The following is a 17,062-nucleotide window of genomic DNA, read 5'->3' as shown; positions in this document are numbered from 1 at the left end:
TCTCAGATTGATTGATTTATTCCTACATTAGTGTGTAGCAATGTTTCCAAGACTATTACTACCTGCAAAATACACGCCAACCGCAAGATCTTGGAAAGAGCAGGGAAGCAATAGGTAAAACTTCAGTGGTGAGCTGAAATATAATACAGGAACCTCTCATACTGAATTCTATTGAGGATAGAAAGACCTTTTCATTGTGAGGAACTTAAGTATTGTGATAAAGGGAGGAAACATCTACCTGAGACTTCATATCTCAATGCCCTTCTTTCTGATGTGCCCTTGAGCATGAAATTGAACCCCAATTGCTCTGAATAAGCATGACTGAAATGTAAAAAGCCTTCCATCACCCTTTAAGTAATGATACATCTGGCCCTATATTGGATTCACCTATCGGTCGGTAACTGATAAGGTTCAAACCTGGGTCTCCCACCAGAACAGTACATTAGCCTTACTAGTCTGGGCATTGGCTTGGGGTCACAGGGTTCAAGTCTCAGGCAAGTTTAGGTCTCATTAGGGCTCATCCTCCTGTTGACCTTATTCACAGAACCAACGGGATATTTCACGTCCAGCCAAGTTACCTCAGGGATTACTTCTAAAAACAGAGAAGCAGGCTTTTTCTAGGTTTTTGAACCAGGTACCTGTTTATGTTCTAAGAAGGTAGCGACACACCCTTAGAGGTGTAAGGTGGGTGATTCATTCTCTCATTGCCTGAAAGAGCAATTGGGTCATTGTTGGTATTACCTGTATATGACCTGAGGCTGTACATGACCTTTTACCTAGTTAATGTCTCCTTGCTGCCGCCCACAGGACAGTGTCCACTCCAGGCATATAGATGTTTTCCTGTCCAGTGATCAATAGGTCTGTAAATTTGATGAATAGCTTATGTCACTGTTTGTCTCATGGACATCACCATTTCTTGTGCATTTGTAACTTGACATGGATTCATATACTAGAAATAGAGTATTGCTGACAGAAAATATATATTTCACTTCTGATCTTAATTTGAGATTGAACCTGAAGTTCTATTTGTGTGATCTCTCTCCCAGTTCCTACACTCTTTGCCACCTGCTTCCACCTTCCTGATCAAGCAATTTGAAAAAAAAAATCCTAATTCTGAAAACATTTTTGTAGTCAAATGCAGATCATCTCATGAGTTAAGGAGAAAGAAAATAAATTGTGACCCACACACTCAAATATTCCAACATACTGTATAATGTGACCTTGTTGTATACACAAACATTCAAGCACCCTGGCTAGCAGTTAGCACAGTACATTAAGTCGTTGTAGTGGATGATAGTGTCAGTGACTTGCAATCAAGGTAGGCAGGGTAGGTAGGGTAGGTAGGGTAGGCAGGGTAGGCAGGGTTGGCAGTTCTTTCTCTGTGATAATCTAATGAAAAAAAAAGCTGCTATGAAAAGCACCCCAAAAAATACAATGATATCAACAACAACAAAAATATATCTAATGTTTTTTCTCAATGATTCGGGTGGTTGTTATGCTCAAAATCTCAAAATGTGCTACAACTACATAAAAACATCAGGAAAGACGCTAGATTGTGCATGCCTTCCTTCCCATCCATTGAATTCCATTCAAATCGTTGACGAGCGCGGATGTTCTTGACTCCAGTCACTGTTGATGGACAGGCTCAGCTGGGTTTTTTTTCACCCCTTTTTCTCCCCAATTTCGTGATATCCAATTGGTAGTTCCAGTCTTGTCCCATCGCTGCAACTCCTGTACGGGCTCGGGAGAGGCGAAGGTCGAGAGCCGTGCATCCTCTGAAACACGATCTTGCCAAGCCGCACTTCTGGACACCCGGAAGCCAGCCGCACCAATGTGTCGGAGGAAACACCGTACAGCTGGCGACCATAGTCAGCGTGCATGCACCCAGCCCGCCACAAGGAGTAACTAGAGCGTGACGGGACAAGGACATCCCGGCCGGCCAAACCCTCCCTTAACCCGGACGACGCTGGGCCACTCATGGGGCACAATAGCCTCGGGTTGTTGGAGCCATCTTTTGTTTGGTGGACTTGGCCTTAATAAAGGTTTACTTGTGAGTAAATGTGGCTTTGATAATAGTGGCCTACCCAGCCACTGACCTCACCGCACGCCACTATACTGTGTCTCATGGTCCTCACATGATTGAAGGCTCATCATCTGTATTTGTCACGTAGTTCATTCATAGGATCTGTCTGTAGATAAATGAATGTTAGCTACTCGGAATGTAACTGTACTTAAGGATGAACTGGCTGAGAAAAGCAGGAAGTAGGTCCTGAAAACAGGAGATGAAATTAAAAATGCTCAGGAGGGAAACCACAACAGTAAGGAAGTGATAATCAACTATTGCTTTGATTCTTACGACAGAAGAAGCAAATATCCCTGTATTGCAGATCAGCAAGGACATCCCTTTATTTCATCACCAAAGCTGATTGAAAGGATTACATCAAACAGGAGGGATGGAGGTAGATTTAGTTCATTTCAGACGATGGTGAGTATCCTCTTGCGCTTTAGAACATGGATGAAATGAGAGCTTTCCTAAAGGGAACATTTTGAATGTTGCCAGAACGTCCTGTAGAAAATGTTTGCATAAAGACCAGTAAGGGACTTAAAGACCAGTGTAGTGGCAGTAGTCCAGACGGGAGATGGCAAGTGCCTGGATTAGGACCTGCGCCGCTTCCTGCGTGAGGTAGGGTCATACTCTACAGATGTTGTAGAGAATGAACTTGCAGGAGCGAGTCACTGCTTTGATGTTTGCAGAGAACGGCAGGGTTGTCCAGGGTCACGCCAAGGTTCTTTGCACTCTGAGAGAGGGACTCTGTGAATGTCCTCAGGACGTCCCTTGTTACCCGGAGTTACCGTATAGTCCAGGACAGGATTAAAATCTACACCGTTTCTAAGTGGCATACAGTAGAATAAACTGTACAAATGCCAAATCACTCTATACATGTACATTTGCCATTTTTATAATTTAGCAGACGCTCTTATCCTGAGCGATTTACAGTTAGTGTATTCATCTTCAAATACAGTAGCTAGTGGGAGAACCACATATCTCAGTCATAGTAAGTACATTTTTCCTCAGTGAAGTATCATTCAGCAAAGTCATTGATTGTAGGCAGGAAAAGGTCAAGTGGAAGTGTTACTGTAGTTCTGGGGGGGGGGGTTATTTAAGAGACTCTTTGAAGATGTAGGGTTTCAGTGGTTTTTGGAAGATGGGCAGGGATTCTGCTGTCCTAGTTTGAGGGGGAAACTGGTTCCACCATTGGGGTGCAAAGACAGAGAAGTGTTTGACTGGGCTGAGCTACCCTCCCGTAGGCCAAGAGACCAGAGGTGACAGAATGGAGTACTCAGGTTGGGGTGTAGGGTTTGAGCACAGCCTGAAAGTAGGGAGGGGCAGTTCCACTTGCTGCTCCGTAGGCAAGTACCATGGTCTTGAAGTGGACGTGAGCTTCGACTGGAAGCCAGTGAAGTGTGCGGAGGAATGGGCTGACATGGGAGAACTTGGGAAGGTTGAACACCTGTGGAATTCTGGATAAGTTGCAGTAGTGTGATGGCACAAGTGAAGAGCCCCGCCAATGGCAAGTGCCTGGATTAGTTCCTGCTCCGCTTCCTGTGTGAGGTAGCGTCATACTCTATGGATGTTGTAGAGAATGAACTTGCAGGAGCAAGTCACTGCTTTCATGTTTGCAGAGAACGACAGGGTTGTCCAGGGTCACGCCAAGGTTCTTTGCACTCTGAGGGAGAGACCGTGAAGTTGTCAACCGTGATGGAGAGGCCCTGTAGCGGCCAGACCTTCCCCCGGAGGAAGAGCAACTCCGTCTTGATGAAGTTGAGCTTGAGGTGGTGGGCCGACATCCAGGCTGAGATATCTGCCAGGCACGCAGAGATGTGTCTCTACACTTGGTTGTCAGAAGTGGGAGAAAAATAGTTGAGTGTCATCTGCATAGCAATGATAGGAGACAATACGGTGCGTGGGTAAAATCACTGGGAAAGCCAAGCCAGAAAGAATTAACATATTACAACCTACGTGTTGTGATAATTGTGTTGTTTGCTCTGTAACCTGTTAGTTCATATACCTTGGGACCGTGATATACAGTGCACTCAGAAAATATTCAGACACCTTGACTTTTTGCACGTGTTACAACCTTAATCTAAAATGGATTAAATCGTTTTACCCCCGTCATCAATCTACACACAATACCCCATAATGACAAAGCAAAAACAGGTTTTTCGAAAATGTTGCTAATTTATTACAAATAAAAAACTTATACTCAGTACTTTGTTGAAGCACCTTAGGCAGAGATAACTGCCTCGAGTCTTCTTGGGTATAACGCTACAAGCTTGGCACACCTGTATTTGGGGAGTTTCTCCCAATATTCTCTGCAGATCCTCTCAAACTCTGTCAGGTTCGATGGGGAGGGTCGCTGCACAGCTATTTTCAGGTCTCTCCAGAGATGTTCGATCGGGTTCAAGCCCCGGCTCTGGCTGGGCCAGACAAGGACATTCAGAGACTTGTCCCGAAGCCACTCCTGCGTTGTCTTGGCTGTGTGCTTAGGGTCATTGTCCTGTTGGAAGGTGAACCTTCACCCCAGTCTGAGGTCCTGAGCGCACTGGAGCAGGTTTTCTTCAAGGATCTATCTGTACTTGGCTCCGTTCATCTTACTCTTGATCCTGACTAGTCTCCCAGTCCCTGCCGCTGAAAAACATCCTCACAGCATGATGCTGCCAATATCATAGTTCACCGTAGGGATGGTACGAGATAGTTAAATCCTGGTTTCATCAGACCAGAGAATCTTATTTCTCATGGTCTAAGAGTCCTTTGAGTGCCTTTTGGCAATTCCAAACGCCATGTGCCTTATACTGAGGAGTGGCTTCCATCTGGCCACACAAGGCCTGATTGGTGGAGTGCTGCAGAAATGGTTGTCCTTCTGAAGGTTCTCACAACTCCAAAAAGCAACTCTGGAGCTCTGTCAGAGTGACCAAAGGCTCTTCTCCCGATTGCTCAGTTTGGCCGGGCGACCAGCTATAGGAAGAGTCTTGGTGGTTCCAAACTTCTTCCATTTAAGAATGATGAAGACACTGTGCTCTTGGGGACGTTCAATGCTGCAAACGTTTTTGGTACCCTCCCCTGTGCCTCGACACAATCCTGTCTCGGAGGTCTACAGACAATTCCTTCAACCTCATGTCAACTGTGGGACCTTATATAGACAGGTGTGTGCCTTTCCAAATCATGTTCAATCAATTAAATTTACCACAGGTGGACTCCAATCAAGTTGTAGAAACATCTCAAGGATGATCAATGGAAACAGGATGCACCTGAGCTCAATTTCGAGTCTCATAGCAAAGGGTCTGAATACTTATATAAATAAGGTATCTGTTTTTATTTTTATAAATATGCAAAAATGTCCAAAAACCTGTTTTCGCTTTGTCATTCTGAGGTGTTCTGAGGTGTTATGCATAGATTGATGAGGAAAGCAATTCATGTAATACATTTTAGACTAATGGGGAAATACGGAAGGGGTCTGAATACCTTCCGAATACACTATATAGGCCTAAGGACAAGAAAATAAGAAGAAACAGTGGCAGAATAAATTCAACCCCACCTTTGTTTTAATCACAAAACCGGAGAACAACCTCTGTCTGGTGAAGTCCAGAAAGCATATGATGTGGCTGTCCATGGTCTGATGTCCTAACCGACTTGCCAAAACTATAGTTTGTTAATTAACAAGAAATTTGTGGCGTGGTTGAAAAACAAGTTTTAATGACTCCAACCTAAGTGTATGAGTAGACCTTACAGTGAAATGCTTACTTACGAGCCTCTAACCAACAATGCAGTTTAAAAAAAATATGGATAAGAATAAGAAAAAAAAGTAAGAAGTCATTAAAGAGCAGCAGTAAAATAACAATAGTGAGACTATATACAGGGCGGGGTACCGGTACAGGATCAATGTGCGGTGGCACCGGTTAGTTGAGGTAATATGTACATATATAGTTGAAGTCGGAAGTTTAGATACACTTAGGTTGGAATCATTAAAACTCGTTTTTAAACCACTCCACCAATTTCTTGTCAACAAACTATAGTTTTGGCAAGTCGGTTAGGACATCTCCTTTGTGCATGACACAAGTCATTTTTCCAACAATTTTCCAACAACAACAGACAGATTATTTCACTTACAATTCACTGTATCACAATTCCAGTGGGTCAGAAGTTTACATACACTAAATTGACTGTGCCTTTAAACAGCTTGGAAAATTCCAGAAAATTATGTCATGGTTTTAGAAGCTTCTGATAGGCTAATTGACATAATTTGAGTCAAGTGGATGAGGACCTGTGGATGTATTTCAAAACCTACCTTCAAACTCAGTGCCTCTTTGCTTGACATCATGGGAAAATCAAAAGAAATCAGCCAAGACCGCAGAAAAAAAATTGTAGACCTCCACAAGTCTGTTTCATCCTTGGGAGCAATTTCCAAATTCCTGAAGGTACCACGTTCATCTGTACAAACAATAGTACGCAAGTATAAACACCATTAGACAACGCAGCCGTCATACCGCTCAGGAAGGAGACGCTTTCTGTCTCCTAGAGATGAACGTACTTTGGTGCGAAAATTGCAAATTAATCCCAGAACAACAGCAAAGGACCTTGTGAAGATGCTGGAGGAAACAGGTACAAAATAATCTATATCCACAGTAAAAACGAGTCCTATATTGACATAACCTGAAAGGCCGCTCAGCAAGGAAGAAGCCCCTGCTAAAAAAAACACCATAAAAAAGCCAGACTATGGTTTGCAACTGCACATGGGGACAAAGATCGTACTTTTTGGAGAAATGTCCTCTGGTCTGATGAAACAAAAATAGAACTGTTTGGCCATAATGACCATCGTTATGTTTGGAGGAAAAAGGGGGAGGCTTGCAAGCCGACGAACACCATCCCAACCGTGAAGTATGGGGGTGGTAGCATCATGTGCGAGTATGGGGGTGCTTTGCTGCAGGAGGGACTGGTGCACTTCACAAAATAGATGGCATCATGAGGACAGAAAATGATGTGGATATATTGAAGCAACATCTCAAGACAGCAGGAAGTTAAAGCTTGGTGTCGCGACTTCCGCCGAAGTCGGCTCCTCTCCTTGTTCGTTCGGCGATCGACGTCACCGGCTTTCTAGCCATCGCCACTCCATTTATCATATTCCCATTTGTCTTGTTCCATACACACCTGGTTTTCATTCCCTAATCACACTGAATGTATTTAATCCTCTGTTCCCCTCCACATCTTTGTGTGAAATTGTTTTGATGTTATGTGGGTATTTTTACACGCCAGACATTTGTTTATGTTCTGTGTTTTTGGCACGTTTTAGGTACTTATGTGCTTTCTTTTGGACCGGAATAAAAAGTGTGCCTGTTAACTACACTTTGCTCTCCTGCACCTGACTTCATTCACCTCCAGTACACACCCATAACACTTGGTCGCAAATGGGTCTTCCAAATGAACAATGACCCCAAGCATACTTCCAAAGTTATGGCAAAATGGTTTAAGGACAATAAAGTAAAGGTATTGGAGTGACCATCACAAAACCTGACCTCAACCCATAGAACATTTGTGGACAGAACTAAAAAAGCGTTTGCGAGCAAGGAGGTCTACAAACCTGACTCAGTTACACCAGCTCTGTCAGGAGGAATGGGCCAAAATTCACCCAACTTATTGTGGGAAGCTTGTGGAAGGCTGCCCCAAGTTAAACAATTTAAAGGCAATGCTACCAAATATTAATTGAGTGAAATAAAAGCTGAAATAAATCATTCACTCTACTATTATTCTGACATTTCACATTCTTAAAATAAAGTGGTGATTCTAATTGACATAAGAAAGGGACATTTTTACTAGGATTAAATGTCAGGAATTGTGAAAAACTGAGTTTAAATGTATTTGGCTAAGGTGTATGTAAACTTCCGACTTCAACTGTAGGTTGAGTTATTAAAGTGATGATAACAACAGAGAGTAGCAGCGATGTAAAAGAGCGGGGCAATGCAAATAGTCTGGGTAGCCATTTGATTAGGTGTTCAGGATTCTTATGTCTTGGGGGTAGAAGCTGTTTAGAAGCCTCTTGGACCTAGACTTGGCGCACCGGTACTGCTTGCCGTGTGGTAGCAGAGAGAACAGTCTATGACTAGGGTGGCTGGAGTCTTTGACAATTTTTAGGGCCTTCCTCTAACACCACCTGGTGTAGAGTTCCTGGATGGCAGGGAGCTTGGCCCCAGTGATGTACTGGGTCTTTCGCACTCTGTAGTGCCTTGCGGTCAGAGGCCGAGCAGTTGCCATACCAGGCAGTGATGCAACCAGTAAGGATGCTCTCGATGGTGCAGTTGTCGAACCTTTTGAGGATCTAAGGGCCCATGCCAAATCTTTTCAATCTTCTGAGGGGGAATAGGTTTTGTCATGCCCTCTTCACAACTGTCTTGGTGTGCTTGGACCATGTTAGTTTGTTGGTGATGTGGACACCAAGGAACTTGAAGCTCTCAACCTGCTCCACTACAGCCCCGTCGATGAGAATGGGGGTGCTCGGTCCTCTTTTTCCTGTAGTCCGCAATCATCTCCTTTGTCTTGATCACGTTGAGGGAGAGGTTGTTGTCCTGGCACCACACGGCAAGGTGACCTCCTCCCTATAGGCTGTCTCGTCGTTGTCGGTGATGGGGCCTACCACTGTTGTGTCATCGTCAAACTTAATGATGGTGTTGGAGTCGTGCCTGGCCGTGCAGTCATGAGTGAACAGGGAGTACAGGAGGGGGCCGAGCACGCACCCCTGAGGGGCCCCTGTGTTGAGGATCAGCGTGGCGGATGTGTTGTTACCTACCCTTACCACCTGGGGGAGGCCCATCAGGAAGTCCAGAATCCAGTTGCAGAGGGAGGTGTTTAGTCCCAGGGGCCTTCGCTTATTGATGAGCTTTGAGGGCACTATGGTGTTGAACGCTGAGCTGTAGTCAATGAATAGCATTCTCACATAGGTGTTCCTTTTGTCCAGGTGGTAAAGGGCAGTGTGGAGTGCAATAGAGATTGCATCATCTGTGGATCTGTTGGGGCGGTATGCAAATTGGAGTAGGTCTAGGGTTTCTCGGATAATGGTGTTGATGTGAGCCATGACCAGTCTTTCCAAGCAGGGTAGCCTAGTGGTTAGAGCGTTGGACTAGTAACTGGAAGGTTGCAAGTTCAAACCCCTGAGCTGACAGGGTACAAATCTGTCATTCTGCCCCTGAACAGGCAGTTAACCCACTGTTCCTAGGCCGTCATTGAAAAAATAAGAATTTGTTCATAACTGACCTGCCTAGTTAAATAAAGGTAAAATAAAAAATACATAAAAAGCACTTGGCTACAGATGTGAGTGCTACGGGCCGGTAGTCATTTAGGCAGGTTACCTTAGTGTTCTTGGGCACAGGCACTATGGTTGTCTACTTAAAACATGTTGGTATTACAGACTCGGACAGGGAGAGGTTGAAAATATCAGTGAAGACACTTGCCAGTTGGTCAGCGCATGCTCGCAGTACACATAATGGTAATCCGTCTGGCCCTGAGGCCTTGTGTGTGTTTTTGCAAGTAGAAAAAACATGTTGACACCCTACTTGTAGAGAAACGCCAATGGTATCCTTCTCTCTTTCATGTTGACGAAACAGTGTCAGTCTCCCCATAGCTACATATTGACAGATCCTCTCCACGTCACTTGGTAGGAGCAGCCTGCCAGGTATTATGCAATCCTATAGTGTGCAGAGCCTGAGACGCCCAGCCCAGGCAGGGTTAAAGGAGGTTGAATACAGTAGCGGATATGTGAATAAGTGTGTACAATTGCAGATCTCTGTGGAGAGACGACTAGAAGAATAGGAACTATGACTAATCTGAAACTGACAACTTTGTGGCTTCCTGTTTTGAGGGTTTTCAATTGCTAGTTCCTGTTTGATTCTCTTTGTACAATGAGCATCTAAAGTGTCAGTGCATTCCCACTGGGCACAGACTTCAGTTCAATGTTTAGTTTTTATTTACATTTGGTTGAGTTGTCAACTATCCTGAATTCAACGTGAAATCAACAAAACATTTCACCTTGTCATTTTATTTAGGTTAAAAGTTGGGTGATTTTTTTTTCTCCAAATCCAATCAGTTTTGTACTTTGATTAAACATCATCACATTGATTCAACCATGTTTATGCCCAGTTGGTTAGCTTTCGGGCAGTGATAACTCAGTACTGACGTGTGTTTCTGTTACATCAGTTTTCTAATGCTAATAGGTACAGGTATTTTCAGACCTAGTTTGCATGTCTCTGAATAAACTGAGTCTGTGATAGTAGCAGAATCCATCACAAGAGTGACAGAGAAGGACATCTGCCTTTTCTCTGTAGTGCGGTAGCGCCACCATGTGGTAAGTGCTACCTCCCGTTTGGCTCAGTTGGTAGAGCATGGCGCTTGCAATACCAGGGTTGTGGGTTCAATTCGCACGGGGGACCAGTGGAGGAGAATGGGAGTTGAATGCTAAATTACATCAATGCTAAATTACATCAATATAAACAATGGATGTGAATAGTGGCATACTTAAACTGTAAGTAATTTTGGCATTGACAACAGCTGATTAGATCAATTGACGCGCTGTACCAAAATGAATAAACGGTGGGAGTCAAAGCAAGTCGCCCATTAGATGACGCATTCGGAGTACTATTTTAGAATTATTCTTTATTTATTTTTGCATACTATTTAGTACAGTTGTATGGGTATTCAGACACGACCACTGTATCCATATCAAATCTATTTACCATCTATAATATCTAGCATCGACTAATTCACATCATGATAGATACCATTAATATCACAAGAAATCACACACACACACACACACACAAATAGATAGTTTGACAAAGTATTCTGTTATCTCATTATGTAATCAAATCTGTTCAGCAAAACATACAATGCATAACAGTTACAGTTTCCACAAAATAAATTCAGTTTAGTAACTACCACACACTTTTTTAAAACTATGTTTTAACAGCTTTTTTTGGTTCCATCTTGAACTAAGTCTCAATACAAATGTCTGTTGGCTCAATATGGGGGGAGCTGATATGCCCCCCAGTGGGTATTCTCTACCCCATACCTAAAACTATTATTCTTGGATGTTATCTCAAGGCTGAGACTGTTACCTTGTTGGAGCTTAACCATCCTGGACATGAATACAGTTCCCTCTTTCTCTCCGTGATACACGGCTTCACTCAGTCTCCTTCGCTGGGTCTTATTCTGAATGCCATTTTTGAACAGAGTCACCTTCCTCTTCTCCTCTCCCCCGGTGTGCCTAGTGAAGGTGACCTGGACATAGATGTAGTAGAAGCCTTCAGATGTGATGTAGACAGAGTTGTCGCGGAGGACGAGGGAACAAGAGCCACAGACGGTGGCATCATGGTCATTCTCCCAAGATAATGTTCCTTCTCATGAGACAGAAGGAAAGAAAAGAAAAGAGAATAAAATAAAATATTAAAACGCTTTACATCATATCAATGGGTTAATATACACTACATGACCAAACGTATGCGGACGCCTGCTCGTCGAACATCTCATTCCTAAATCATGGGCATTAATATGGAGTTGGTCCCCCCCTTTGCTGCTATAACAGCCTCCACTCTTCTGGGAAGGCTTTCCACTAGATGTTGGAACATTACTGCGGGGACTTGCTTCCAGTCAGCCACAAGAGCATTAGTGAGGTCGGGCACTGATGTTTGGCGATTAGACCTGGCTTGCAGTCGGCGTTTCAATTCATCCCAAAGGTGTTCGATGGGGTTGAGGTCAGGGCTCTGTGCATGCCAATCAAGTTCTTCCACACCAATCTCGACAAACCATTTCTGTATGGACCTCGCTTTGTGTACGTGGGCATTGTCATACTGAAACAGGCAGTTTGGAACTTGGAAGTGAGTGTTGCAACCAAGGACAGACAATTTTTACGCGCTACACGCTTCAGCACTCAGTGGTCCCGTTCTGTGAGCTTGTGAGGCCTACCACTTTGCGGCTGAACCGTTGTTGCTCCTAGACGTTTCCACTTCACAATAACAGCACTTACAGTTGATCGAGGCAGCTCTAGCAGGGCAGAAATGGAACTGACTTGTTGAAAAGGTGGCATCCTATGACGGTGCCATGTTGAAAGACACTGAGCTCTTCAGTAAGGCCATTCTACTGTCAATGTTTGACTATGGGAATTGCATGGCTGTGTGCTCTATTTTATACACCTGTCAGCAACGGTGTGGCTGAAATAGCCGAATCCATTCATTTTAAGGGGTGTCCATATACTTTTGAATATGTAGTGTATGTTTGTGCATATATTTTAACAGACAGGTGGCAAAATATTGAATAACTACACTTTCAATACCCCTTTAAAAACTCTGTATACAGTGCCTGCGGAAAGTACTCAGACCCCTTGACTTTTCCACATTTTGTTACGTTACAGCCTTATTCTAAAATATATTTTTTCCCCCTCAGCAAGATACACACAATACCCCATAACGACAAAGCAAAAACAGATATCTACAAACAGATACCTTATTTACATAAGTATTCAGACCCTTTGCTATGAGACTCGAAATTGAGCTCAGGTGTATCCTGATCCATTGATCATCCTTGAGATGTTTCTACAACTTGATTGGAGTCCACCTGTGGTAAATTAAATTGAATGGACATGATTTGGAAAGGCACACACCTGTCTATATAAGGTCCCACATTTGAAAGTGCATGTCAGAGCAAAAACCAAGCCATGAGGTCAAACGAATTGTCCATAGAGCTCCGAGACAGGATTGTGTTGAGGCACATATCTGGGGAAGGGTACCAACGATTTTCTGCAGCATTGAAGGTCCAAAAGAACACTGTGGCTTCCCATCATACTTAAATGGAAGAAGTTTGGAACCACCAAGACTCTTCCTAGAGCTGGTCGCCCAGCCAAACTGAGCAATCGGAGGAGAAGGGCCTTGATCAGGGAGGTGACCAAGAACCCATAGAGTTCCTCTGAGGAGATGGGAGAACCTTCCAGAAGGACAACCATCTCTGCAGCACTCCACCACATGACAGCCCGCTTGGAGTTTTCCAAAAGGCACCTAAAGATTCTCAGACCATGAGAAACAAGATTCTCTGGTCTGATGAAACCAAGATTGAACTCTTTGGCCTGAATTCCAAGCGTCACGTCTGGAGGAAACCTGGCACCATCCCTACGGTGAAGCATGGTGGTGGCAGCATCATGCTGTGGGGATGTGTTTCAGTGGCAGGAACTGGGAGACTAGTCAGGATCGAGGGAAAGATGAACGGCGCAAAGTACACAGAGATCCTTGATGAAAACCTGCTCCAGAGTGCTCAGGACCTCAGACTGGGGTGAAGGTTCACCTTCCAACAGGACAACGACCCTAAGCACACAACCAAGACAACGCAGGAGTGGCTTCGGGACAAGTCTCTGAATGTCCAGCCAGAGCCTGGACTTAAACCAGATCAAACATCTCTGGAGAGACCTGAAGATAGCTCTGCAGCAATGCTCCCCATCCAACCTGACAGAGCTTGAGAGGAACTGCAGAGAAGAATGGGAGAAACTCCCCAAATACAGGTGTGCCAAGCTTATAGCGTCATACCCAAGAAGACTTGATGCTGTAATCGCTGCCAAAGTTGCTTCAACAAAGTACTGAGTAAATGGTCTGAATACTTATCTAAATGTGATGTTATTATTATTTCAAAAAAAAATGTTTGCTTTGTCATTATGGAGTATTGTGTGTTGATTGATGAGGGAATAAAACAATTGAATACATTTTTGAATAATGCTGTAACATAATAAAATGTGGAAAAAAATCAAGGGGTCTGAATACTTTCCGAAGGCACTGTACGCTGCAAAATTATAATGTATTTTCACAGAGAGTAATTGTATCATTGTCTTGGGCTTAGTGCGTTGCCCGCATCTAAACAGTTACAGTAGATGGGTTGATTGCGGGTCTTTAACACCACTTCACAAAGGAGCAGACGGGGAGGGGGGGGGGGGGGGGTTAATACACCTACCCTCAGAATAGCTCAATGTTTAATGAATAGATGTTATATTTGCATAATGTTTTCAATACATATATCTAATTTTCTGATGAATAAAGATACATAACATCTTGTTGATAAGAGACATACAGTTACGTTGGACTGTGTCGTAATATGTTCTGCTCATGGTTAGTAAGCATGTTATATATCTTGGCCCTTCCAGCCCTGCGGGAGGGCAGCTCCCGCTCAGCCCAGTCCAAGCTCTTCTCTGTCCTGGCACCCCAATGGTGGACCCAGCTTCCCCCTGAAGCTAGGACATCCTGCCCATCTTCTGAAAACATCTGAAACCCTACCTCTTCAAACAGTATCTTAAATAATCCTCCTCCAAACAGACAAATAATGGCGCAGTACAACAGTGATATGCAGAACGGCATCTTGGAACACACAACCCGTCGATCCTTGTCAGAGATGGGCTATTGCAGCAAACGACAACACCGGGTTCCACTCCTGTTAGCTAAAAACAAAAAGAAGTTGCTCCAGTGGGCACGCGATCACCACTTGACAATGAGGAGTGGAAAAACATTTTCTGGAACGTGAGAGCGAGTTCAGTTTAATTGAGTGGCCTGCGCATTCCCCAGACCTCAACCCAATAGAGCCGTGATCTCCGTGATGAGATGGAACGGGCTGTTGGCAGCATGAATGTACCACCATCCAATCTACAGCCACTGCGTGACACCATTGCGTCAGCATGGACCAACATATCTGTGGAACGTTTCCGACACACCCCGAATAAGTCAGGCTGTTCTGGAGGCAAAGGGGGATCCGATACGGTACTACATGGTGTACCTAATAAACTGACCGTTGAGTGTATAGAAATATTAGGTGTATCACAACCATTGTGTCAAATGTGTTAGATCAGTTGTACAACCTGAGTGTGTACAGGGCCCTAGTCTTGTTTAGTGTAACTGACAAGTTCAGACAGGCAGCAGAAGATCCAATGTTAACTCATGCATTCCATGAATTTAGGATGCAAAAAGGAAACTGCAACAAGCATGGAATGTTAGGCCCAAAAGTCCTTACCTATAAACTAGGAAAGGAAGTGTTTAGCTTACCCATGGTCAGCTGGATATAAGAGGGACGGGGAGCTGGAAAGCAACAAAAAAAAGCCCATTCATTTTCCTGTTTTGATCCATCTTGTAACATTTACGTGTTACTCTCTGCTTGTGCAATCTTATAATGTCATCTTTCTCCAGAAAATGCATCAATGATCTGAGTTATATTGCACACAGTGCAATGTTTAAACACTAGACATTCAGTGATAATCAGAAATGGAAATATCAATGCTTTACTTACCCTTTGATGAATTCAATTGAGCCAAAAAACTGCCATCTGCAAAAGATAAATAATATTTAAAGTCATTGTCCTATATATATATATATATATATATTTTTATCCCAGCCCCTGTCCCCACCGGATTCTTTTTGACTTTTGATAGGCCGTCATTGTAAATAAGAATTTCTTCTTAACTGACTTGCCTATTTAAATAAAGGTTAAATTAAAATAAATATACTGTTGTTGAATGTCTAATATGGGATAGGAATGATATTACAGTGCCTTGGTCAATATTATGACTTACAGAACAGAAAAAAACTATTAACGTCAGTATGTGTAACCCAGTACAACTTACTTGTAGGGGGCTGGTTTTCCTCCTTTGATTCAGGTAAATGACTCTTGGAGAGAGAAATTACATAGTGACACCTTGAAATCATCATCAGTCTACCCTTATGTATCATCATCATCACCATATCAGAGTCTAGCTATCACTGATGATAATTGGACATACCTTGTCAGATGAGTTTATTTGCACTGTTGTGAGAACTGCGACCATAATCCCCATAGCGACTGTGAGAAACCCGCACCACACATGTAGCAGCAGGTATTTGGAGGTGTGCTGTTGGCTCTTCATCCTCTGGGAAACACACACGTACCACAAACCACTGAGAGCCGTCCCAATTCACTCCCTACCACTTCCCATCGGCCCTAATCCTTATCTAATCCAACGTTCGCAGATCTGAAGGGTCTAGAATAGATATAAAGCAGGCGGGTTGTAGATCTTCCACCATAGGCTACTGCTTGAGTCCGAGCACCTCAACATTAGGCTCCCTTCTGAATAACATTTAGTTTAGATTATACCCCACTCTGGGATTTCACCTACATAGATTATTCCCCTCTTGAACCCTATGTGCAGTGAGGTTTGCTACTTATATTGGCTCAAACAATAACGTGATAAATGAACTCACTACCAGAGAAATACACTAAAATAATTTGTAGTAAACATGCAGAGAGTGGTATGTACTGTGTGACTGTGACAAGACATTACGGCTGTCACTTAGTGTACTCTGGTATGCTCAGTTGGACATGAATGCATCAGTCACAGTGACTAAGAATAGTCAAGATAATAATAATAATTTTTTGGGGGGTACTTATATTTGTCCTGTTACACACTTGTACAAGATACAAGTCATTGTGAAGGTATGCATAGTGAGTGAGAGAATGATCTGTCAATGATCAATGTGACCGCATTACCTGTCATATGGTATAGGACATGAGACTGGGTCCATCATATTGCCTATCACAGTCTCATTATTGAAAATGCCACTAAATAGTCATACAACAACCACCGTTTTTGGACCAAATATGACTGTGGAGCCATTAGACTATTACTGTGTGATGATAAAATCGGACACTACTGTTATCACCAAGTGATTTTACATTTGGTCACATTTTCCTCATCCAAACATCCTATAATTAAGTCTAAGATTAGGAATTTCACATAATGAGAAAGTATTGCAAATACAATGGTCCACTGTCCACAATTCTGTGTTACCACAATTTACATACACATCGTTAATAAATAAGTAGCTTTGATATGAATAAAATGAAACACATTGACCAGGATCTCAACTCACCTAGTGTGTCTTGTATTGTCCTTGTACAAACAAATCTGTCTGCTGCATACCATGCTGCATTACAGAGACATGTTCTTTAGACAGGGTTTCCCCC

The 17,062-nt window shown here is 43.3% G+C and overlaps 1 protein-coding gene across 1 annotated transcript; it reads right to left on the bottom strand.

Moving 5' to 3' along the window:
* Positions 1–10,681: 10,681 nt before the first annotated feature.
* Positions 10,682–15,965, bottom strand: LOC139380689 (lymphotoxin alpha (TNF superfamily, member 1)). The gene is made up of 5 exons (XM_071123625.1): positions 15,843–15,965; positions 15,687–15,729; positions 15,353–15,388; positions 15,112–15,144; positions 10,682–11,439 (listed from the first exon to the last, which is right to left on the bottom strand). The coding sequence occupies exons 1-5, from the start codon at positions 15,963–15,965 to the stop codon at positions 11,063–11,065; spliced, it is 612 nt and encodes a 203-aa protein (XP_070979726.1). The 3' UTR covers positions 10,682–11,062.
* Between the last annotated feature and the right edge of the window lie 1,097 nt (positions 15,966–17,062).

This window comes from Oncorhynchus clarkii, chromosome 2, assembly GCF_045791955.1.
Source record: "Oncorhynchus clarkii lewisi isolate Uvic-CL-2024 chromosome 2, UVic_Ocla_1.0, whole genome shotgun sequence".
Lineage (NCBI taxonomy): Eukaryota > Metazoa > Chordata > Actinopteri > Salmoniformes > Salmonidae > Oncorhynchus > Oncorhynchus clarkii.
The sequence above is the reverse complement of the archived record's forward strand: the minus strand, read 5'-3'. Positions and strand labels throughout refer to the sequence as shown.